This window comes from Alternaria postmessia, assembly GCF_024291825.1.
Source record: "Alternaria postmessia strain BMP 2775 chromosome Unknown scaffold_27, whole genome shotgun sequence".
Classification (NCBI taxonomy): domain Eukaryota; kingdom Fungi; phylum Ascomycota; class Dothideomycetes; order Pleosporales; family Pleosporaceae; genus Alternaria; species Alternaria postmessia.
The window spans coordinates 220513-243958 of NW_026260100.1; the positions used below are offsets into that span (position 1 = coordinate 220513).

At 51.4% G+C, this 23446-nt stretch overlaps 8 protein-coding genes across 8 annotated transcripts; 2 read left to right on the top strand and 6 right to left on the bottom strand.

Annotated features, from left to right (window-relative positions):
* Positions 1-1476: 1476 nt before the first annotated feature.
* On the bottom strand, positions 1477-6211 carry J4E82_005278 (uncharacterized protein; the record flags this gene model as incomplete). The annotated part of the gene is made up of 8 exons (XM_051731545.1): positions 1477-4090; positions 4181-5275; positions 5323-5439; positions 5498-5531; positions 5582-5652; positions 5710-5891; positions 5956-6004; positions 6054-6211. 8 exons carry the CDS (start codon positions 6209-6211, stop codon positions 1477-1479), a joined length of 4320 nt encoding a protein of 1439 aa, XP_051588735.1.
* Positions 6212-6568: 357 nt separating this feature from the next.
* On the bottom strand, positions 6569-7576 carry PCA2 (putative proteasome subunit alpha type-2; the record flags this gene model as incomplete). Its single annotated transcript, XM_051731546.1, has 4 exons — positions 6569-7293; positions 7344-7394; positions 7461-7480; positions 7533-7576. 4 exons carry the CDS (start codon positions 7574-7576, stop codon positions 6569-6571), a joined length of 840 nt encoding a protein of 279 aa, XP_051588736.1.
* Positions 7577-8049: 473 nt separating this feature from the next.
* Positions 8050-9047, top strand: J4E82_005280 (uncharacterized protein; the record flags this gene model as incomplete). Its single annotated transcript, XM_051731547.1, has 4 exons — positions 8050-8335; positions 8489-8497; positions 8550-8896; positions 8946-9047. The coding sequence occupies 4 exons, from the start codon at positions 8050-8052 to the stop codon at positions 9045-9047; spliced, it is 744 nt and encodes a 247-aa protein (XP_051588737.1).
* Positions 9048-9739: 692 nt separating this feature from the next.
* J4E82_005281 (uncharacterized protein) lies at positions 9740-12664 on the bottom strand (the record flags this gene model as incomplete). Its single annotated transcript, XM_051731548.1, has 1 exon — positions 9740-12664. The coding sequence occupies one exon, from the start codon at positions 12662-12664 to the stop codon at positions 9740-9742; it is 2925 nt and encodes a 974-aa protein (XP_051588738.1).
* Positions 12665-13725: 1061 nt separating this feature from the next.
* Positions 13726-16071, top strand: J4E82_005282 (uncharacterized protein; the record flags this gene model as incomplete). The annotated part of the gene is made up of 5 exons (XM_051731549.1): positions 13726-13915; positions 13963-14001; positions 14055-14114; positions 14189-14557; positions 14606-16071. 5 exons carry the CDS (start codon positions 13726-13728, stop codon positions 16069-16071), a joined length of 2124 nt encoding a protein of 707 aa, XP_051588739.1.
* A 183-nt stretch (positions 16072-16254) lies between these two features.
* J4E82_005283 (uncharacterized protein) lies at positions 16255-16968 on the bottom strand (the record flags this gene model as incomplete). The annotated part of the gene is made up of 1 exon (XM_051731550.1): positions 16255-16968. The coding sequence occupies one exon, from the start codon at positions 16966-16968 to the stop codon at positions 16255-16257; it is 714 nt and encodes a 237-aa protein (XP_051588740.1).
* A 388-nt stretch (positions 16969-17356) lies between these two features.
* Positions 17357-19105, bottom strand: J4E82_005284 (uncharacterized protein; the record flags this gene model as incomplete). Its single annotated transcript, XM_051731551.1, has 1 exon — positions 17357-19105. The coding sequence occupies one exon, from the start codon at positions 19103-19105 to the stop codon at positions 17357-17359; it is 1749 nt and encodes a 582-aa protein (XP_051588741.1).
* An 835-nt stretch (positions 19106-19940) lies between these two features.
* Positions 19941-22099, bottom strand: J4E82_005285 (uncharacterized protein; the record flags this gene model as incomplete). The annotated part of the gene is made up of 3 exons (XM_051731552.1): positions 19941-21105; positions 21160-21626; positions 21674-22099. 3 exons carry the CDS (start codon positions 22097-22099, stop codon positions 19941-19943), a joined length of 2058 nt encoding a protein of 685 aa, XP_051588742.1.
* Between the last annotated feature and the right edge of the window lie 1347 nt (positions 22100-23446).

Here is a 23446-nt window from a genome sequence, read left to right on the forward strand (position 1 = left end):
TGTACTATCATCAAGCAGTACGTGCATCGAGAGCGTGTTGAGCCATTGTAGGATTTCCTCGGCATTACTGATCATGGCCTCTCTAGTCGTATCTTGGACCACTTCAGTCGCCATTGTAAATCTGCTTCCCAGTCAAGTAGCCAACAGCCCAAGCCTATGAAACGATCGGGTGAACACCATGTTAATCACGCCTAGACCAAAAGCGAGGATATCTAACTGCTACTATTGAAGACTGCGTAAGATGTGCAGGAAGTGAAGCACACAAGTGGCGTGAGGAAAGCCCTGCCAGTGGGCAAGTTCCCAAGCCGCTGACGCCGAACTTGGAGTACACATGCTAGAGAAGGAATCATATCATGATTCTGAGCTCCGTGAAGCAGACTCATCCTGGTAGGTATTCTGGATGAGCATCCACGAGCCAGTAGAAATGCCACTCAAATCAGGTGACTCCTGCGCTCGGAGCTGCGATACCGATCCGACCACTGGCGGGATCATGGAACAAACTAGCAAACATAACAAGCAGCTCTATCACAGGGTGCAGAGCCACTTCAGAAACTCCATACTGTGTTTTCTGTCTCGTTTTGTTTCCTAGCCGTGCATCTAACGCATAAACGCGCTTCAAGCAATCGCCTCCACGACTGTGCCGCATCACTTGCTCGCTGCGACGACCACATTCACCAGCCGCACCTTTGGCCAACCACACAACTATCGATGAATTACTTGAAATTGGTCGTAGAAGAGGAGCTATGCTTGACTGAGAACAATACAGCATTAATCACCAGGACAGGAGCGACTTGAAACTGAAGAAGCATCGCTACATTTGGGAATACAAGCAAGACGGTTTCCCGAAGAAGAGCTGAAAGGGCAGGGACAGGAACACTGCTGTGTATTACAGGCGTAAGCCATCTGATCTAGGCCGTGATCTTAGCATCCTTCCTCTCGCACTCACCTTCCCTGTCGCCGAACTCACACCATTTACAGTGTCTTGGCAACTGCTCCTCCAAGGATTAACCTCGCAAAGGCCTCTCTCTCAGCATGTTGTCACACTAGTCAGTATCAATTCAAACGGAGGAATTACCATCGTTGATATAAAAGTACTAGTACGAAGCAAACGCAGCTTGAGCAACGCCTCCACAAGCTCAGCGAGTGATCTCCAGATGACCAAAAAACGTTTTTGGAAGATTGTCTCACTATATGGGGAACGAAGACAACACCCTGTTACCTGAAGATCTAGGCGTCCATTGGCGTCAAGCATGATAGGTGTATACCTTGAATGTGAGGCGAATCACAACCCCAACGATAGTAGTGGCGAATATGGGAACGTGGTCACATTATCCTCCTGTTATCATACGCTATGCGACAGCATTCTGCTCGCATTAATTACCCAAAACATTCTTAGTCGTTCCACATTCCTTGACATTGGCTGGTCTAGATAACGCCATCGCTCAATGGCATTTTGTATTGAACGATGTGGTCCTCCTAATTGTACGCCGCCACTCTGTCACCAACATCCAGCATGACTCCGCCGCCGTCTTCAGCGTCGAAGAACTCGTCATCACTTTCGTCTTCGTCAAGTTCTGTAGGCGCGTCGCCCACACCTTCACTTTCGAGTAGCGCGATAACCTTCCAGGCAGCGATAGTCTCAGCCTGCAATCTCTTGACTCCCTCGACGCTCCCTCCGACATCTTTCCCACCAATGCGAACCTGAACTCTATACCCTCGCTCAGAACCTTGTGTCTCGTTCTTGTTACCTTCTTCGTCGCTCGGAATACGAACGTACTTGATACCCTTGTTAGCAGCAAGGGTATTGATCCGCTCTTTCGGATGCAAGCAGTCTACACCGTCGCGCAAGATACGTTCGAGACATGGCAAGATACCAAGACGATGGACGAAATCTTCGCAGACAGATATAGAGCCATGAGAATCGATATAGAGGGCGCCGATAGCACTCTCGACTATATCGGAAAGGAACTTGGGTGGATCAGTGAGTGAAAGGGCATGCCACGGGAAGCGGTTGTCCTGCGCTAGAGCGGCAGCGATGAAACCCCGTGTCTCGGCATGTTTTTGTAAAGCTATAGTCCTCGCAGCGATAAGTTCCACACTCGATGATCGAAGGAACTGCCATAAAGCTCTCTGATGTATCTCTGGCTGGAGGGTCGCCTTGTTTGTCAACTCCTCTGCTACTGTAGTCTCGAACATGCAGTAAGACAGAAATGCAGCATTGACCATTGCCGTTCGGACACCATGCATCTTCCAATGTGGAAGGCTTGGTTTGTGAGCATAGAGCCGCTTTGAAATGATGTAGTCGAGCACTGCGTCCCCCAGAAACTCGAAACGCTCGTAAGAGCAATGGACGTTAGGGCCCCGGAACGTGGGATGCGTGAGTGATTCAAGTAGAAGTTCTTTCTTGTTGAACGTATGACCTAACAGCTGCTCAAGCAACACCAAGTTCGCTACTTTGTCTTGAGAAGAAGCTGCTTCATAGAGTATCTCATTTGCCTTTGGAACAGGCGTCCATTTCTCAAGCGGTAGGAGAGCTTTCATGCACACAAAAGCTTTTGAAAACCCACCAACAAGGTATGAAGCTCCGATGAGTGATTCTATAACGTCGGCGATCAGTTTTGACGACTTCTCCTCCTTGACTGGCGGCGCGGTTCCAGTGAGTGTCTGACCAATGTATCGTGGTTTCCACTTAGCACCTGTGAAACGCTTGTAGAAGATGAACTTGTCGAGACCTGCAGCTACTGTGGCCCGTGCTAGATATCCGTTACTGACAAGCTTTCCTTTCTTCCCCGTTAGCATACCCTCTGGCATGAGCAGATTTGCAGCCATCACATGAAGAGAAGCCATAAACTTCAAGATGCAGTCTCCGAGAAACTCCATCCTTTGGTAGTTGTTGCATCCATCGACTGCGGATGAGGTGAGTGCTGTGATGATGATTGGGAGGTCTGATGCTTCGAATTCGGCTGGCTTTAGTAACGTCGTTCTAAGCGTATCCGCGATCATGTATACCTCAAGTCTGTGTAGGATTGATGGAAACAGTAAAGCAAAGATGGCAAATCTGGCAGGAAGATTCTCGACGATACATGTCGAAGCTAAAAGACTTTCGACCTTGGTGTACGCGTCGTTCGTGTCCGCGCTTTGGTAGACAACATGTAAGAAGTCTCGACGCTTAGGCAACCGCACAGCTCGTAGCAAAGTTTCGTATCCTCCCGAAAAATCTGGAGAATCTGATGGCGTGATAGCCATAGGCATGAATTTCCGAGCGTCGCCTTGCTGCATAGTCAAACCCCAGCTTGCTATGTTGACATTTCCTTGAATCAGAAGTCTGTGTGCTGATTGTTGGCCGTTTGTCGTCGCATGCCATTCATGGAGTTCACTCTCGGTCATCATGTAACCTGATGAATCGCACGGAGCAAGTAGACAGAGGAAGTCGTCAACTCCTTCTTTGATGTGAACTCCAAAGACTGAGTGCAAGATCTTCCACGTGATAGAGCGCAGCAGACCAATACCTATGTCGGCCAGTGATGTACCATATAGACAAGAGCTCGTAACTGTGTACCGCTTGGATTCGTTCCAATGTAGTAACATATCAGGGACTTCGTACATGGCGACAGGAGTCAGCAGTATGATACGTATCGGCTCCTCATCTGGCGCCTTTACCTCAAGCAGGGTACGGTACCATATATCGGGTTCATGTTGATGAGACTGTGCGACACTTAACCAAGGATCGAGAGTTAGGGCAACGGGCACAACGGATGGGCGATCGTCCCGGATCTGGTATTGTGCTGCGTCGTCTTCTTCGTCTTGTACAGGGAGAAGATTTTCGTTCACCAATCCGTGCAAATACAAAGCCTTATATGCTCCAAAGGCAGCATCTTTTTGAGCCATGCGCTCTGTCCTCCAGGTCTCCAAGCTTTTGGTTTTCCTCACTTTGGGATCAACTGAGAGCGGCAATGTGATCTCAGCGGTGATCTGGCCGCGGTCGTTTGTAAACTCGACTTCTGGTCGCGTATCGGCGTAAGCGCTACCCCCAAGACGAGCGCAGAAATGATGGAGGTGTTGAGAGGCGTTATCCAGAGTTAGCAGAGCGCTGGTTTTGTTAGTAAATAGATAATCAGGGTGAGTTGGTTTTGATGGCTGGATGCTAGAGCAAACACGACCCAGAAGAATCTCCACTCACCCAGTATTTGGAACCCTGAAGTACCGCTCTCCGACCTCGTCTATATGTTCTGCTTTCTGCGCTGCCTGCACTCGACGCTTATCGTCCTCATATGCTTTCCTCATCTCAGCCTCAAGCGACTGCCAGGACGTCGAGGACCGTGCCTCTCCAGTATCGGGCACGAAAATCAGATAACGCGATTCTTGTTTCCTTGCTCTTCCTCGTCGTTGAACGAAGCTTTTCAGATTCTTGGGTCTCTCGAAACACACAACGAGATGACAACTGGATACATCGATACCTTCTTCCAGTACCGTTGTGGCTAGAACAAGGTTGATGATACCAGCGCGAAAGTCATCGAGTGTGGTTTGCTGATTCTTAGGTTCTGCCAAAGCAGATATGTTTGCCTTTTGTTTGGACGACTTCGACGAGCCGACAAATGTCCCTACCCGTAGCAGATCTTTGGTATGTGGGTGGCATGCTAGTATCTCTGCGAGCGATGCTACCCAGACCCGCTGCTCGATAAACACAAGGCCGGTAAAACCTGGGGTACCATTGGCTTCAGCTACTAAAGTATCGACAAGCTTATTGACTTTGTGAGACGAATTCTCAATCATGGTAGCAGGTATGGGTGAAGGACTTTGGAGGGGAAGTGCCCGGAATATTTCCAAGAGATATTGCTTCTCGGTGGCAGTCAGGTCCAGCAGCTGCTGGTCTGAGCCGCGGGTCATGTTGTCGAACTTGGCTATGCATTGATGTAAGTAGTACTCCATAGCAGAGACCCCAAGTTCTTTGGCCATCGCCTCAGCTTTTGATACCAACTGTTTCAATTGATCGTAGCAATAAGTCTTCTGACTATTCCACAATTTGGTCAATTGGCGAGAAACATCGAAACCACGCTTTTGTTGGTCCAACAATGCGATCACGTACGGATCTTTCGCAAGATCATACGTGCGGTATACATGCTGCAACGCAAGGAGCAGGTGAGAATGCTCTTGACCCGAGGCGTCCGAAGAGTAAGTGATTTGCAGTAGCTGAGGTCTATGCGCATACCGCATCAGCTCGGACCTGTGTAGCTTTGGTGTCTTTATGGCCGCATGCAGGTTCTGTTCAATTTGCCTACAGATATTAGGGGGAGAAAACCTGTTCTACCAAGTCGAACTTACTGAAGCCCTTCTGCGCTAGCCGCTGCTTTCATGACAGGGCTTGCGCTCAAGCCAAGAACTTTAGGTAGTGAGCTGTCTCCATTCTTCAATTGAGGCAAGTAGAAATCGGACATTATACTAGTACTGTTAGTTCCTTCTGCTCATTAGATTTTTGGTATAAAATGAAGGACCCTACAGGTGAGCTGGGTGTTTCAATGTGCAATGGTGTGCTACAGGACTTTAGTACTAAGATGTTGTTGTGTTAACGCGACGAACTGACCCTCGTCGAAAATTAGCAAAGCCAGCTTGCTCAACTTGACAAAACCATGCGTGAGGGCGTCAAGGAGTACCCTGAGCACGTATGAGTGGGTGCGCGTGGAGTCTGTTGCGCTCAACCTGGGGGCTTACGCGTGTGTTGAGATGACCACGCGAACATTGAAAAGTACTCGGTCCCACTCTGCCTGGGTCGTCCACAGCTCAACATCATCTCTCCCACAAAGTAGCTGGTGTCCGACCCCAGGTATATTAGATTGAAAGGCATCATATTGCTGCTCGCAGAGTGCAACTGTTGGCGCAAGAAACCAGACAACCTGAAGGAGGCGTGTGAGATCAAGTCTAGCGTGGGGATCTAGCGGCAGGTATAGGTATCCGTACCTGGCCGGGTTCGCACGTTTCCAACTCCGCTCGTGTTCGTTCGATGGCTCTGCGAACTTGTCAGTATGGTCCCGTCATGGCAGAACATGCAAACCTACATATGCGTCTTTCCCGAGCCTGTGTCCATGACGACAATGACGTTGTCTTTCATGCTCTCTGCAACCATCTCAGCCTGATAGCCTCGCAGCTGAAATGTCTCACTGGAAGCAGTCGGAATGACTCCACCATAGTTGTCATCTTGCATTGGCGAATCCATTCGTATTCTAAAAAAAAACGCGACGCAAGCAAAGAATGTGTAGAAGTGGTAACCTTTGGTGTTGGGACTTGAGGTCCAAGGGTGGCAGCGTGCTAGCCTACCCGAGTAGCTGTGTTGGCTGGCGGCGGATATGCAGAAGACCAGAACCATGCACAAAGTCCTGGCTGTTGTCTTTACTGCATGAATAACCCCATTAGATTTGACCGAAACGCGCAACACCCAATGACTGCAATATGAGTTCAAGCATTGGGCATCTCAAGACATCATTTTCGTAAATGCTACATAAGTCGCTTCATGCCTTTGGCGCCGAGTTCATTTATTTCGACCCAGTGCAGGACGGTGCTGCATCATAACCCTCTACAAGTTCGTAAGGTAGTCCTCAACCTCGGACGGGCTCAGCTTCCTGAACCGTGGTCCCACAGCGCCTTCAACACCCTCAACGCCAAGGAGCCTCTCCTCTGGCGGTCCGACGATACCAATCTCAACGGTCTCTCCATTCATCTCTCCTTCTATGGTCTCCTTGAGTGTGAGCAGAGCAATGTGGATAGCGTCCTCAAGCTCGAGACCGTCAGTGTATCGCTTCTCCAAGAAGGTCTTGGCGCTTGTCGCGCTCTTTCCGATCGCTGTCGCCTTCCATGGGAAATAACTGCCGCTGGGGTCGACCTGGTACAGACTGGGTCCGCCCTTGAGGATGCCACCAGTCTTGCCGCTGACCTTCTTCTTCTCCTCGCTCGTCTGCTCTTCGCTCTTGCCTTCAGCCTCAGGCTCGATACCGTCGTCCCATCCTGCGATCAGCAGACTAACACCATACGGTCGAACACCACCAGACTGTGTAGCCTCCTGCATCACTCGCGCCACGTCCTGGACTAATATCCTCGTGGGTGGGTATTCGTTGTAGACGCGCTTGTAGCCAGTATGTGAGACCTTGCGGGCCTTGTCGACAAGAACGCGGTAGTCAGGGCCCATGCCCGAGTAGACCATACCGATGTTGGGTGTTATGAGACTAATTTTTGATGACGATTGCGAGTCGATGAGCGGCGATGACGACTTCTTCTCGGTTGCGAGGACAATGCCGTTGGTTGCTGCAAATTCCAGTCAGCACTGTTGGAAGCCAATGAGCGGAGTGACGTACCCTTGATTCCTAGTGAAGTAACACCCTGGTTGACGGCATTCAAGGCATACTCTATTCATGTGTTAGATGTTGTCTGCTCCAGTACGGCGGGACTCGTAAGATTTCCAGGGCGCATACCAATCTGTACCAGCTTTCCGCTATATGAACGTTAGCAAACATATCATGTGTAATCGAGACCGCAGTGTTTACCTGGGAGAGAAAGTGGTGAGGGAGAACGAGTATCTGTCCGCCATGGTGACTGCTTGACAGGATCGAGAGGTGGTATGTGAGGAAGGGTGTAGTCGGCGGCAGGGAGAGGTTCAGTGGGGTTGATAGACGACGCGGGTTACTGGAGGCGATCTGCTAGAGCTCCAGGCTACCCAGAGCTTCGTCGCCGACGGCGCCAAGACCGGCGCTCGGCCTAACTGTGCCTCCGGTCTGCTTCCAGGAAGCTGCAACTTTGATTTCTTCGACCTTCCAGAACTGCTCCTCTGAATCACCACCACGTCTACGACACCTGCATCCTGCCACCGTGTCCCTAGTGTCATACAGCAAAGGCGGCTGTGGCGGAACATGATCCGCACTACCGAGACACTTAAGTTGGCGAATGTCTTCCCCGCGACTTCCTGATTGATCGCCTTGTCATCTTATGCTTACCCACATACTTCTTTACTGGTAAGAGCTGCATTAACTTCTACCTTGTACCTTTACAGCATTTCGATCCGCCATGTCTTCGTCTTCTGGATTCCAGGCCATGCCGGGTTGGTACTGGCCTGATGACGCGCCGAAGACGGAGCCCTCCCAGCCATCACCTTCAGGCACCTCCAGTACCAGCGACAACGCTTCGTCGCAATCGCGCAGCTCTAGACGTACTCACTGGCCGCCGCGACAATGCAGGATATGTCTCGAGACGGTTCAGCCAACATTCAATGTTCCCTCACAAAGCCTTCCCGGCTTCTTACAGTCTTCCAATGTGGTTTACGAAGACGAAAGCGGTCGCCTGATCCGTCCATGTATGTGCAAAGGTTCATCCAAGTATGTTCATGAGGCTTGTCTACAGGCCTGGAGGCATGCAGACCCTAGCTATGGACGTAGGAACTACTGGCAATGCCCTACTTGTGGCTTCAAATACCGACTTGCGCGTCTTGGAGTTGGGCGCTTCATAGGTAGCATTGGTACGTTTTTGTCATTATATCTCCTCTTTTTACGATAACTAACACGTTGCAGGTGCTCAGGTTGGTTTGACTGCCATCATATTAATTTCCATCATCTTCGTCCTTGGTTTCGTTGCCGATCCTATCATAAACCTGTATCTGGATCCATGGAGCTTCTTGTCCCCTTTCTCAGGATCTGATTACTCGTACTACTATGAGGACGAAGAGTCAGCCACTTGGTATGAGCACTTTGCGAAAGGCTTTGCCAGCATGGGTGTGCTTGGTTTCTTGAAAGTTCTCATCGCTAGTCCGCTCTCCTATTTCAGAATTGGAGGAGGCCGAGGTCGAACGACTGGTCGAGACCGATATGAGCAGGTTAGCTGGATCATTATCCTGATAGGCGTGGGCACATTTCTAGCGGTATGTGAAGAAACCGCTTCCATCATAATCATTTACTGATAGTATTTAGGCAATCTACAAAGGAGTCCGTGTATGGAGTCGCCGTACGCTTGAAAAAGCTGGCGAACGTGTCATGGATGTTCAAGGCGATAATGACGACGATGATGAATAGCTTCGGCTGAAATGGAGACGGTTCATCGAGCAGTTGCTTCCAGTATCTCTTCACTCAACACTTGGTCAAGCACTTTCCAACGTCCGCACTTTCTTAAATTGCCACAAGTTATTCCTCAATACTGTGTCGATTAGTCTACGTGCGAAGATCAAACCAGCCCGCGACCTCCATATCGGCATTGCGCGTTTTGTGCTCGCCGGCTTTGTGGAACGTGGCGCTACCCACCTTTGGCACTCATTCTGTTCCATCTCGCCCGCTCTACCCTCGTGGGGTCCCTCTAGTTTCTTCCGTCAAAAGAAGAAGCAAACAGGGGCCTGGAGCACCCTTTGTGGCATGAACGACATCAGGCCTCTGGTACATCTTCATTCATCACTTGTGAACGTAGAGGACTAAACAATTGCATGACAGCTTGTAAAGAATTATTATCGTGAATCACAAACGAGATTAAACGCCACCATGGTCACTGCTAGTGACACTACCATAAAACCCAAATAACGCCGCAGGTGTATACCCCGCAAAAAGGTGCTGCAAAGCTTGTCCATCTAAAGTGATGATGCTTGCCTCGCAATACCGTATATGTCCAACCAGTCCCAACCGATCCCAAGAACAAACGAAAACCGTACAATACAATATATATAGGCCCAGGGTATCAATGTAGAATATTAAAAGCCACTTCTCCTTCTCTTCCTCAACTAGTGATCAGGCTTGCCACCCTTCATAAAGACCCTCTTGGTAGCACCAACCTTGCCGAGATCACCAAACTCGGTCTTTTTCCCAGCCACAGCACTACTTGGGCGACTGTCACTTGTGCTATCCGTCCGCTCGAAAGGCGGATGGTTTGAAGTGATGACGTTACTGCTCACGGTGCGAGCTTGCTTCATCATGCCTTCGATCCACTCCAGCTTCTCGCCACTAAGGTCCAATTTCTTCGCTTTCGGGCCAGCGAGCCCGACTTCTTTGCCTTGCCAAGAATTGCGAGACGAGGTCGAAGAAGGCATAGTCGGGTCTTCAGTAGCGCCTGGTGTTCCAGTGATGAAGCTAGGCATCGGTGGAGGCGCTTCGTCGCTTGTGAAGTAGCTCAGACCAGATGACTTGACGGGTGTCGTGTTTGGACTGGCCAAGGGAAAGCCGACGCTGATTCGTCTCTCCATTCTGCTCGCCCTGCTGTCTGGTCGGGTGGGAGAACCATCGGGGTTCTTCACCTCGAGACCTAGGACCTCAAATTTGCCTTCGCTTGCAGTCCTGCGACCGTGGTGCTCAGCGTATTGGCGCAGATACTCACCCAAATCAGACCAACCACCACCAACGCGGACCATGACACGCTCACCATTCTCGCCAACGCGGCGGATGAACAGCTTGATGGGCTGTTCTTTGCCAGGTTGCGTGAGATGATACAACTTGATGTCGTTATCGCCTCTTGCCGCCGCTGCAGACCTCCGTCCGGATGCAGTGTTGTTTAGATCGAACTCGCTCTTCGCAGGCGACAGAGTGAGCTCGGGAGACTTGAGGCCACTGACTGAGCGAGCTGCGCGCAGGTATCCACGACTTCCCTTGGCTAGAAGGCCACGAGCTGGCTTGACTTCGGGTGCATCGGGGCCCGGACCTGATCTGAGTCTAATGCGGCCGGGAATGGTTGTCAGGATATCAGAGATCTTGCGCTCGAGCTCTTCCGCGCTGCTGGTGGATTTCTGAGCGAAATGTGTTGGCGGCCATGGTGCGCTCACTGTATCGTCTGCGGTGGTGGTAGTAGTAGTCTGTACAGGTCGACGCTTTGCCATGGCTGCATTGAGCTCGGGACGCGGTGCTCTCATAGAGCGGTTGGTTGCGTTTCGAACTGAAGGAGACTCCTCCACGGTACTAGGTGGGCTTGAGTCTGGTGAGATGTCTGTTGACAGCGAACTCAAACTACCTCTCCACGAGCGTGGTGTTTGAGGCGGCTCCATAACGGGACTGTCCTGGCCATCGTTTTTGGTGATAGTTGGGTTACCAAAAAGGGCCAGAGGTTTGGGTCGGCTTTGTGAAGATGCCTGGGATGGTTGATCTACTCCAGTCGGGGCCGATGAAAGTGATTCAGACTCTGACTGCGCGGCGACGTCTTCAGGACTCTCGTCGAGGTCGTATTGTACCACGGTATCGCCTTCCTCAAATTCCGAGTCTTCGTCAACAGATGGCGCGATGCCTTGTTGCAACTCGACTTCTGTAGCCTCAGTCTCTCCAGATACCTGACGTGTGTTGTTGGAGCCGATCGAGGTGTGGAGTGTTGGGTTGCTGCTGTTGGATGCGTCGAGGGCATAGTCACCAGAGAACATCTCCCGATGAGGTATATTACCAAAGTAGTCATGCGGAGCTACTCGATGGCTATTCTGCGAAGCAGCTTCCTCTGGCGATGCTTCGTTAGCAGACGCTACAGAATCGATTCGAGCATTGACAGCGGCTGGTCTAGGGGCAGAAGCGGACTGCACAGGGTTGTTGTCCGGGTGTAGCCCAGGCTCAGATGCAAGGTCAGGGGGTTGTAATGTCTCGTGTGTACCGCCCTTGCCAATGACATTAAACCCCTCGGCCCGCCTTCGGACTTCGAGGTCGATGACCCTCCTTCTCGATTCGTGTTTCCAGCGTCCGTAGTCAGCCTCTGTAGTCTCAAAGACGTCTATCCAGTTGTCTGGCAGGCAGTCTTCCTGACCTTCGAGCGTATCGAGCATCTTGTCCAGTTGCCTACCCAAATCGCTGACTTTTTGGTGAAGCACCCGAGAGATGGTGTCTACGGCACTCTTCCACTGCTCGAAGGCGGCATCGGACGTATCTGCTGGTGGCTCAATGGCCTCCCAGCCTAACCGCATAGCTTCTTGCGCTGTGTCGAGCTCGCCGGTGTAGCGGGGTGCTTCGCGGAGGATGGAGACGCGGGCAGTCCATGTGCTCAGGCGGGCTTTGAGCTGGGCGTGATGCGGTAGGGCGGATAGGAGGGTTTGGGTGATGAGAAAGGAGAAGTCGTCCATGAGCTTGTAATGTTGGCGGTTGGCCTCGTAACCAGCAGAGGACGGTCTCGACCTGCCTGCTGGGTGCATGTCCAGCACATGTTCCTTCAGCTCTTCGACATCTAGCTTCAGCATCTCGTCGGCGATGTCGTCTAGCCGCGCCTCGTGTTGCTCCACCTCGACTGACAGCATCGACCCCCAGTATTCCAATGGCGGCATGGCATCGGCGCCGTCGGATTCGGCCACGTGCTCCCTGATGTGCATCTCGATGCTTTTCCTCCTCTGTTCGCGGAACTGGGCGCTCGGCTGCTCGAAGCTGCCCGACCAGCCCCATTGCTCAATCTCGGCGCACCATATCTTCAGCCGCTGCGCTGCCTTTGCGACGCGCGATCCCAGGTCCCTCTCGGCGGCGGTGAGGGTCTCGATGCAGGAGAAGATCTTGTATTCGTCGCGTGTGGTGTCGTAGGGCATGGGCTTCTGCGTAAAGGCGCGGAGGGTGGTTTCGGGCGACAGATCGCGGAGGCGGCTCTCTTCTGAGCTGCCGTGCGCCCTGCCTCTTCTGGTTGCTGGTGACATGGCTGGCGATGCAACGCGACGGGGTGTCAGGGGCGGAATCATCCGCAGAGGTGAGGAAAAGACGTCCATGGCGATGTTTGCGGTCGGGATGAAAGAGCGACTGGTGACTGTTACGACAAGGAAGGTACAAAGGAGAGGCGACGAGTCTCAGACACAGCAAGTCGCGAGTGGCTGTGCGGCTGGGACTGCGATGGTCATGAATTAGTATCCTCTGTCTCCCTCCTGTTGCCGTGGTGGTTGCGCTGCCGGCAGCCCGAATGTTTATTGACTGACGCAGTCTTCGCCGAGCATCTTGCGCCGTGCACTCTTGCATCGTTCACCCGCATGTTACTAAGCCAAAAGCACATTAGCTGTAGATCCGTTTCGGATTCGACACCCAAGCTCTCGCGACAACTGTGCCTTGTCGCCTTGAGACGGCACCTTGATGGACGATAATGCTATATAGCTAGCAAAACTCCCCGTGTCTTCAGCTGCTGCTTCCATGCATCGGTCTTCGCAATTCCTACCTTGCCAAGCGCGTCGCGGAACAAGGCAATTCTCTCCGCACTCCCCCGCAATCAACTTCAACCGGCCATCTTGTGCTCTGTGCCGTCTACACCATCAGCTCACACTTTCCACTACGCTTGCTTTTCTTCGGACGGCTTTCGGGTCAGTCTCTGGCGACGTGCACGGGACAGCAGCGTCGGCATGCGCGACTTTCCGACCTGCTATCTGACCGTCAGATTTTGACCGCAGAAGATACGCACCTCTCTGCATACTCTCTTCCTCATTCCAGAAGCTACCCCACTACGTATATCGTCATCTTCCTCTGCCAAGCACCTTAATGTTCCGCCCCGCGTCTCTATCTCATCTACCTTCCCGAGTGCGTTAGCGAATTACCTGTATACCTCGTCGTTACGCAGTGCCTGCATCCAGCTACCGTTACCCCATGTCACAATACGATGGCACGTAGGAGCAGGGAATTCGGCAGGCTCAATTGCCCTCGGTAGGAGCAGCTATCCTCTAGGTGGAATGATTGACGTTATCGAACCGAACCTCGAGCGAGCTGCTTGCAAGTATAAAAGGTACCATGCATCGTACCATTCTGCGGTACCCTTCTGCCTCTGTGAAGTGTGCATTTGTCAGTCAATATGAAGGCAACTCTTTTGGCACTCGCTGCTATTGGCGCGCAAGCCTGCCAGCGTGAACGTGCATTTCTACATCACCCACATAAGCATGTCAAGCGGCAATCCGCTTTCCCTCCAGCCTTGACACCCGATGAAGAGATCTTGCTAAACTCCTTTGACTCCGTGTCAATATCTGAATGGTCATACTACTACAGTATGCTTCACCAAACTTGCCAAAACAAGTAAACTAACCAAACGTAGCTCATGGCCAACATTTGGCTGGTCAGAATGAGTCGATGGGTAACCAAAGGTCGTTCTCAAACGATACAGCAGAAGACTAATCATGAGTGCAGCCCAGTGGACTGCCGACAAATGGTCCGAATACGGATTCACCTCAAGGCTCGACGAGTACTGTACGTTACTACTATCTGCAACTTCATAAACATCTATTCCGAAAATGACGCAGATGAGTGCTGACATGACTCAGATGTCTTCCTTAACTACCCTGTATCGAACTCGCTGCAGCTCACATATTCCAATGGTAGCACTTACACTCCTACCCTTATGGAAGATGTACTGGCAGAGGACGAGACAACGAGCTATCCCAATAGCGTTCCAGTCTTCCACGGCTACAGTTTCACCGGCAACGCATCTGCAGAATACGTTTACGTCGGACGAGGCCAGCAAGTTGACTTTGACCGCCTCGCGGCGCTTGGTGTCGATCTTGAGGGCAAGATTGCACTGGCAAAGTACGGTGGCCCATTCCGTGGCCTCAAGGTTAAGAATGCTCAGGACCACGGTATGATCGGTGCTGTGATTTTCAGTGACCCGGGCGATGATGGGAACATGACAGAAGGTGAGCTCAGTAGATCTTCTACCAGACTTTCTCACTGACAGCTCTTAGCAAAGGGAGTGGCCCCCTACCCTTATGGTGGTGCGAGGAACCCTTCAACCGTTCAACGTGGATCCGTCCAGTTCTTGTCTACTTATCCAGGAGACCCGACTACTCCTGGTTACGTCTCCAAGCCAGACTCACCACGCGCAGATCGCACCGAAATTACTCCACAGATTCCATCATTACCTATTTCTTGGATTGAAGCCCAGCCTCTACTTCAGGCGCTCAACGGCTTTGGAACCAACGGCACTGCAGTCAACAGAACAAACTGGGTTGGGGCCATTCCCGGAGTTGGTTATTTCACAGGCGAGGGATCCGGCGCATCTCTATCGATGAGTAATGTGATGAACGACACGTATGGCACAATCTGGAACGCTGTTGGTATCATCAACGGTACGCTCGAGGATGAAGTCGTCATTGTGGGCAACCATCGTGATGCCTGGATTGTTGGCGGTGCTGCCGACCCTAACTCTGGATCTGCCGTGCTCATTGAGTTGGCCAAGGCATTTGGCGCCCTCGCTGAGACAGGTTGGAAGCCCTTGCGAACAATCGTCCTTTGCAGTTGGGACGCCGAGGAGTATGGCCTTGTTGGAAGCACTGAGTGGATGGAAGAGTACATCCCCTGGCTCAAGAACGCCGCAGTGTCCTACCTCAACATCGATGTCGCGGTCAGCGGGCCCATCCCAGACGTTTCCGCAACTCCAGACCTCCACGCTGTTGCCACGAATTTAATGAAGAAGATCGTTTACCCTTACCGAAACGACACTAGCCTTACCATGTACGACGTCTGGTCGCACGAAAGCGGCGAGGTCGGTGTTCTGGGTAGTGGAAGTGACTACACCGCTTTCCTCCACCGTGGTATTGCATCCATCGACATGGGAGCTGGCGGAGGTCCAAACGACCCGGTCTATCCCTACCACAGCAATTACGATTCGTACCACTGGATGGCTACCTTTGGTGACCCTGGCTTCATCACCCACAAGGCCATGGGACAATTTCTTACTCTGCTCTTGTACCACATGGTATCCGACCCTGTCGTGCCCCTTGAGCCAGCAGACTACGTCTCTGAATTCAACACGTACCTTGAAGATCTCGAGACGGAAATCAGCGGTAGCAACTTCACTGTTGACCTTACGAACCTTACTGCAGCAATCGCCCAGTTTGAAACCTCGGCCCAGGAGTTTGTTACGTTGAGAGATCAAGCTGTTGCTGCGAATGACACTGAGCTTATCACCGTGCAGAACCACAAGGCACGCGATTTCTCCAGAGGCTTTACCTCGCAGGGTGGCTTGCCCACAAGGGAGTTTTATCAGCATACGATCTTCGCTCCTGGACGTGATACTGGATATGCTCCAGTCACCTTTCCTGGTATTACTGAGAGTATCACATTCGATCAAGATGCAGACTTGGCGCAGGAGTGGGTGCAGAAGACTAGCTCTGCGATCTTGGTCGCTGCTAGTATCTTGAAGACGTAAAGACTCAAGGAAAAGAAAACATCGTTACAATCATTTGAGTAGTAGCAGAGGGTGGGGGAGACAGCCCACCGACGGACTTGGTGAAGAAGAGATATGTGGTCAGTAGTAGAAAGAATAATGATAATGTATGCTGCAGGATTCCTCGCGTTTCGTTCTTCCAAAGCTGAACAACATTCTCTCCGCTCATTTCACAACAGCAAACAAGAAGCCGTCATAAGATTTCTCGCCAACTGTCTGCAATACCACGCCGTCCAATCTCTCATCCTTGCCCACGTTCTCCACCACCCTCCTCGCACCCGCAACCCTTGGATCATCCGTCTCCTCCGCCAATTGACCCTTCCTCACCACATTATCCACGATGACACACGCACCTGAGTCACACATATGCAGCGCCAAGTCCACATAATTCCAGTTATTCTCCTTATCCGCATCGATGAAGACAAGATCGAACTGCGCCCTCTTCCCCTCCTTGACCTCCTGTACAAGTTGTGGTAGGACATCCATACCAGCCCCGAGTTTGACCTCGACCTTGTCTTCCAACCCGGCATTTTTTATATTCGCTCGCGCAACGTCAGCGTGGTGACTATCAATTTCTAGCGACGTTACTTGGACGCCCGGACTAGATGTCGCGAGCCAGATGGTACTGTACCCGCCCAACGTGCCTACTTCGAGGATGTTCTTTGCACGTGCGAGGCGGGCGGTGAGCTGGAGGTATTTGCCTTGGGAGGGTGAGACAGCGATGTCAGGTAAACCGGCTTTTTGAGAAGCATCGAGGGCTTGTTGAAGAGAGGATGGAGAGGGCGATGTTTCGGTAGACGGATGTAGGTGAGAGAACGAATAGGTATCTACTGCTGTCCATCGGGCGTCTTTTTCGTGGGATGAGCCTGGGGGCGCCATTGCGAATTACAGCTTGAAGTATGAAGAGTTGGAGAGGTTAGTTCTTGGTTAGCTATACGCCTTGAAAGCGCGTGTCAACGCGTCTTTATAGACACGACTACATGCGCGGAGTCATCCACATCGTATTGTATACGCGTCTTGCATACATCTGCCTGATAGTGTCATATTGCGTTATTGGAGAGCGCGTCGTGGAGGGGTGGATGAGTCTTCAGCCAGCTCGGGAATCTGGTTAGCATAAATCCGAGCAACGAGCTACGATTTCCGATATCGCCGAGGTTAAGAAAACGTCGTTCAGCACAAGCAAGAACACGGAACGAGGAGCTTGACCGAAGAGCGATTCTATCAAGGTCAACACCCAATACTCCTATCATTTCATCTATATACTCATTTATCGCTTTTTGGATGCAATCCCCTTCGATGCCTGGTGTGCGAGTCGCCGCGCTTCAGGTGGAAGAGGCGGAAGTCCTTTGTTCACATCTAACAGTGTGACTCGAGTGAAGTGCTTCAAAGGACTAGGTCTGTAGGGCCGGTGCACAGTGTGGATACCATGCGGGGTGACACCTCTAGTGAAGTGGGTGCTGATGGAACATCTTGATTTGCTAATGCAAGCAGGGCTGTTGTGGTTACCTCTTTGGGACTTGGTGGTGTTGCTCGTCATACTCTGGCTTGCGCGAGGGCTTTTGAGGGTTCTCATGGCGCTGAGCATGTGGGGCGAGGTAGAGACATCTGACTGGACAATTGGGGGAGTGGTCTGCTTTTTGTGTGTCTGAGGACAGTGGCTGCCACGGTGGGCAGAACCCTCTCTCATGCGAGAAGCCCGCATAGACGATTCTTCCATCTTGGACAATTTTGCTTGCAGCTTCCGGTCTGTCTCACCCTCTGTATTCTTATTAAGCATGCGGTCTGACGTCTTTTTGCTTATCCTTTTCCAGAGCCCTACTGGATACTCTTGGAAATCTGGAATGCTCGCAGCCCTGGTGGCTTCATGGATTCCGTGGTACTTCTTTCTGGGCTTCCACCAGGATAGTGCAGTTGGCTTTGTTCTGTTGGCTGTAACATCGACTCCTGGTTTTGAGAATTCGATGGAATCAACCGATGAATCGGAAGAGAAGCATGACTGGGCTGCACTCGGCTCGTCGCTGTAACCGTCATGATGAGACTGGTCCAAGTCCCCAGCGTTCTCCATGCTGATGGCTTGCCCTTCGACCTTGCCAGTCTTTCCTTGTCCCTCAGCATTCTGCGCCTGAGCTAGCTCATGATAACATGGCTCCCTGTCGTTCAAGTTCTGGTCTTCTTCTCCGCAGCTTGGGTCTCCAATTGTGCAACGACTGTTATCACTTCTCAATGTTGACGCCTGGCTGTCTACCTGATCAGAAGAACAATCCCACTCGACAACTCCCGGTTGACCTGTGGACGACTTCAAAGTACTATCATGAATGTTCGACTGATGGTCAACCGAGAGGCTTTGTTGCGCAATATCGTTCAGAAGGGGGTCGCTATTGTCAAGCGAATATCGTGATACGAGCTCCGCAATGTCGTCGAAGCTTAGCTTGTTGTTTCGTAGCAGATACAAGAAGCTGATGCAGTCTAGATCGCTGCGTGGTCCCAAAGTGAACGCTATTGGTGTGCGCGGAGCCTCGAGATAAACGCCTTGGAGGTGTTCTTTTCTTCCTTCTGCTAGCCTTCGTGTATGCACGCCTTTGCTGCAACTCGGCTCTGCATTCTGACGGACTTCGGAAGCACTGTCCTTTCGCTGACGATGAATTCCTTCGGCACAGGGTGAGCAGTCCGCTATGTCGTAACCGCCACTGACATCGTCGCCTCCTCGAAGAGACCATGGGTCGTTGGAATCGTGAGAAAATGGTGAAGGTGAAGACGCGGGCGAGTCCACCTTGAGGCGCCCATCGAGAAAATTCACCACCCGGATAGAATCGTCGTCGCCACCAACCACATCCCTCGTCAATGGCCACTCTTCTTCTTGCCCTTCTCCTCCACAACAGCTGACGCGGTCTAGCTGCTTCAGCGCCGCCTCAAAACCTGACCTGGCTTCCCTGAGGAATGCCCAATCGAGACGTATTCCCTCTCCCTGATAAGCAGCTACCGGCCTCATACCTCCCCCCTTCCCGTTCTCTTGCATGCTTTCGTGGTGTTCGCGCAACCTGATTGCACACGCCCAGCACCGCCCTAACCTAAACTTCAACCACCTGAGGACTTCACCCTCCTTCTCGACCTGCTCTGGTCTTAAGATCGTTTGTACTACTCCTTGCTGATTAGCCAATTTTGAAACCTTGATGAGTTCAGGAGCGTGGCCACATGTGTAGGAGCGACGATAAATGTATGTATATATTGGAAACCCGGATTTGAGGGTTGTTGAAGGCTCAGTCTGCAATGCTGCTACTAGTGGGGTCTTATCAGCCATGACTGTTCTCCGTAAGTGGCAAGGGCGGCCCGGTTGTGGCATTAAGCGGGGATTAATCAGAGTCTAGAATGGCACATACAGTTGGATGTTCTTGTTGTAGTTTGTTGGCCGCCCGGTCTCTACAATGGGGGCCGATACGACACGGTTGGTGCCACCTCAGCAACGACTGCGAACCTCGTATCGCTGCGACGTGCCATTTCTTTTGAAGGACGCCTTCTGAAAGCTCAGAAAAGATTGCGACGTAGACGATCTTTGTGAGGCGCTGACGTTGCGCTGCTGATCTTGTTCCGTCGATCTAATGTTGTGAATAAACGTAGTAACTAGGGTTAAGCAAGGGTTGAAAGGATCTCATTGAAGACGCGGACTTGGCCGCTCAATATTCCATTATTACTGTAACAGATAACGCCATATGGTCATACCCGTCTTTGTCCCGTGTCCGCCTTCGGATATTGTGCGGGTAAGGCAAGTGCCGTCTTGCCAAACAATAACGCCACGCTTGCTAAAATGATAAAGTATTGCGAAAGTTCCAGACCATACCACACTTCTCGTCCACCTATGCGCCGTAGTTCTGTTCTGTGCTCACAGGAGCATATCCAGCTGGGGCATGACCCACATATCCCTGGTTGGCTAGCGGATCGTGTCCCGACACTGGGGGACTCTCAAGCGGTGGGCTCGTCAAAGGCTCCATAACATAGCTTTGATGCGGCGATTTGTATTCGGTGCTTTGGGCTGTAAGTGGCATCAGATCTTCGGGGTGCGAGCTCCACCGTGCCGTGTTGCGCATCTCTTCCAACCCCGCGTCGTGTGGCACATGCCCGTATAGCGCACCTGTCTCCTGCACAGATCCGTGTGGACTATGTCCGTGGCCGTGGTGTCCATGCTCTTCAAATTCCAACGCGTATGGCTTTCCGCTCTTCTGAACTTGCCAGTTGCAATATATCGAGCTTAGCTTATCGATGACCAGGATAACGAATAGGATGATGACGCAGATGGGTAGTAGCCATGGTGATTCGACCATCCTGTGCAGCCGGTTGGTATCGGCCATCAGAGCTAACATTGCACCACCAACGCCAAGGGCAAGAAAGCGCGATATGACGGAAGTGAAGTCGAATAGATCAGCCTTGTGGCGGCGGATCAAGAAAAGGAATATGATCAGGCAGATCAGAAGCAGGCAGAAGGACGACCAGTAGTAGAGGTAGACAAGCTCGAATCCTTTAAGGCCAATTTTGAGGGGACTAAAGTCCTCGAGTTTGTCGACTGGAATCTTCATGCCGAGTCCAGTGTACATACCATTGGTAAGGAGGTGAGATACGTTCTTGAGCGCCTCAGGCCAGGTACCATCTTCGTCGTCTTCACCCATATTATACTGAGTAGTATTCTGCGGCGAGCAGATGCCTGTGGCGTTCCCAACAAGCCAGATAGCCGACTCAGCCTGGTTATAATAGCTTTTGGTTTCAAACTTGCCGTCCAACTCGAAATACTCCAAAAGGTACTGCAGCTTGTCTTGTAGCTTCAGGCCGTCAAGGTGGTCGTCTTGGCAATATTGAAGGATGGAGGTGGTGACTTTTCCGGTATTCCTGGCGACGTACCGAGCCAAAGCAATTTGCTGAGAGCCTTCGACAACACCAACAATCGCAAGTTGGAGAGGAAAGTGTAGCAAAGACCATATTTGTTGCCGGATGGTTCCGTAATGTCCGTGGGGAAAGTTGTCGAAGTAGCTGGGGTATCGTTAGTTGTGGAAATCCAAACTGTTTTCACCTGTGTATACTCACAGAGCCCATATCAGCACAAGAACGACGATGATGCACATGATCAAAAAGCATCCTTCAACTTCTAGTCCATGCTTCCCCATCATCCTGCTCACTGTCTTGGTAACGCCAATTGCGCCCTCGCCAATAACAATAATCGTCAGCAAGCTCATGCGCTCCATCAGATGGGTCTTTTTGAAGCTCATCATGCGCCAAATACACGATATAAGAATGACTCCAACGCCTTCAAGCACCATGACGATATACCAGACGACGTAAACGAGCCGCCTGCTGTGGTCGGCCTCGTTCTTGAATGCGGGTGTCATAGCGGCGAATGCCCCCATACTGACTGCATATATGGCGAACATGAGCATAAGTGGGAGGTAGATCTTCCCATACTTTGCTCTCCAAGTGAAGTAGAGGACAACAAGATATTGAACGGCAAGAAGACCACGGCTGATGACTAGTGTATAACACAGGATACGGAAATTCTGCATAATTCAGTATACATGATTCAACATGTGGACATCAAACTTACTGTGTTGTTCCCTTTGCCCTTCTCGTTTGCTGGGTTGAACTGACTTCCAACCAGCGCCAGGCCAACAAAAACTATGAATTGGATCGTCTTGCACACGCGCTCATAGAGCGAGTCGCGCGCAAATCGAACATCGTGGAGTGTGATTTGAAACCAACACGACCATAATATGCCAAAGAAACCGATGTATGCCAGTAAATAGTCTATGTCGGTGATAGAGTGATAGGCCGTAAAGGTTGCCAGATTAGCAACGAAGAACAAGTCGAAGAAAAGTTCCACGCTATTCGCTTCATGTCGTTGAGAGAAGACCAGATTTTCGTGATCGGCACCAACTAGCGGGGATTCGATAAACGGTGTTGTCTTGTGCAGCCGTTTGAGATGCTTTTCCGCATCGACATCTCGCTTGTGGCCGTGGAAACTCCAGCCCATATTGCCAATCTCCTGTGTAGTCAATAACGATGAAACGACTACAACGGGCGAGAAAAGGAGTTAAGAGGTTTGAACAATGATAGACAGGAGCATACCAAGACCAACGACACGAACTCGATTCGGCCCTGCCGAGATTCTTATGCAAATCCCATTTCGCATGCTACACGCGACACGAGATAGCCCCGCGAGCTATGGCGCATATTCTATCTTGGGCCTGTGAGCTCAGGCCAGCACCCACGGAATCTCCACCAGACCGCTAGTAACAGTGCCAATAGCACTGCATCGTGGCTTGTTACACGGTCTTGCTGGCTGGTCACCCAGAAGGGCTAGAAGATGCTAAGCTGGAGGAAGCTTTGAGAACCAAGCTGCTGCGGATCAGGCCCAGTAGTACGCCAACACAGCAATGCTGACAGCGCTATTGTGTATCGGGAAAGCACAGAGGATGAGATTCACGACGGCAGCATGCCTAAACCCAATCATCCCATGCACGTGAGGCTTGGCAGGCTTCCGTGTCGAATTACACGGCGTGGAGGTTGGTGTCAGCTCAGCCCTGAGATCCGTAGACGGGCCGCTAGCGGGACAAGCGTCTTGTTTGTTTGTGGCGGAGGGCCATCGCCAGCTAGCCTCATCCTAGCACGAAGACATTGTCGCAGCGTTGAATTGGAACGTCCTGGCGTGCATGGTAGACGTGCTGCAGTAACATTCACAGCTCAGCATTGCCCGTCGGCAGGCGGTCAGCTCGGCGTTCAGCATCGCCTAATGGGGCACCAACCTGGATCACAATCACTTCTCCATGACTATGGACCCTCACCCAGACGGCGTTACGCAGATATCACTCCCTTCTCGCTGCCGATCTTGCTCTCTCATCACCAAATGTGCTCGCAATTTCGAGTCATGTCATACATGATATTACCCGGTGGTCTGGAAGCGCATCCTCATGCTCCTCGCATCTCTTCTCTGACAGCGCGCCTAAGGTGATTACATGAAGGCCTGCTATTTGTGGACGGGAGGAGCCGCGAGCAAGATTACCGCAGCTGTTCCGTGAGTATCACTATGCCAAGTTCCCATCAGGGTCAGACAATCTCTCGGGTCATCATTTTCCCTTGCTGCGGGAGGGCTTCTCATTTGTCTGCTGTGGAAACCGAGACTGTCAGGAGGAGCCTTTTTCCCCTGTATTGTATCCTAGCCATAACAGACCTTGAAAGACATCTACAATGATAAGATTTAAACATCTTCCAACGAAGCAATAGTGTATACCATGAAGGTGGGTTTCGGTATTTAGGGTGAAGCTAAGGAAACAAGCTCCTTGGTAGTAAGCGATCAGAGAACGTTTCGTATCGAAGTGAT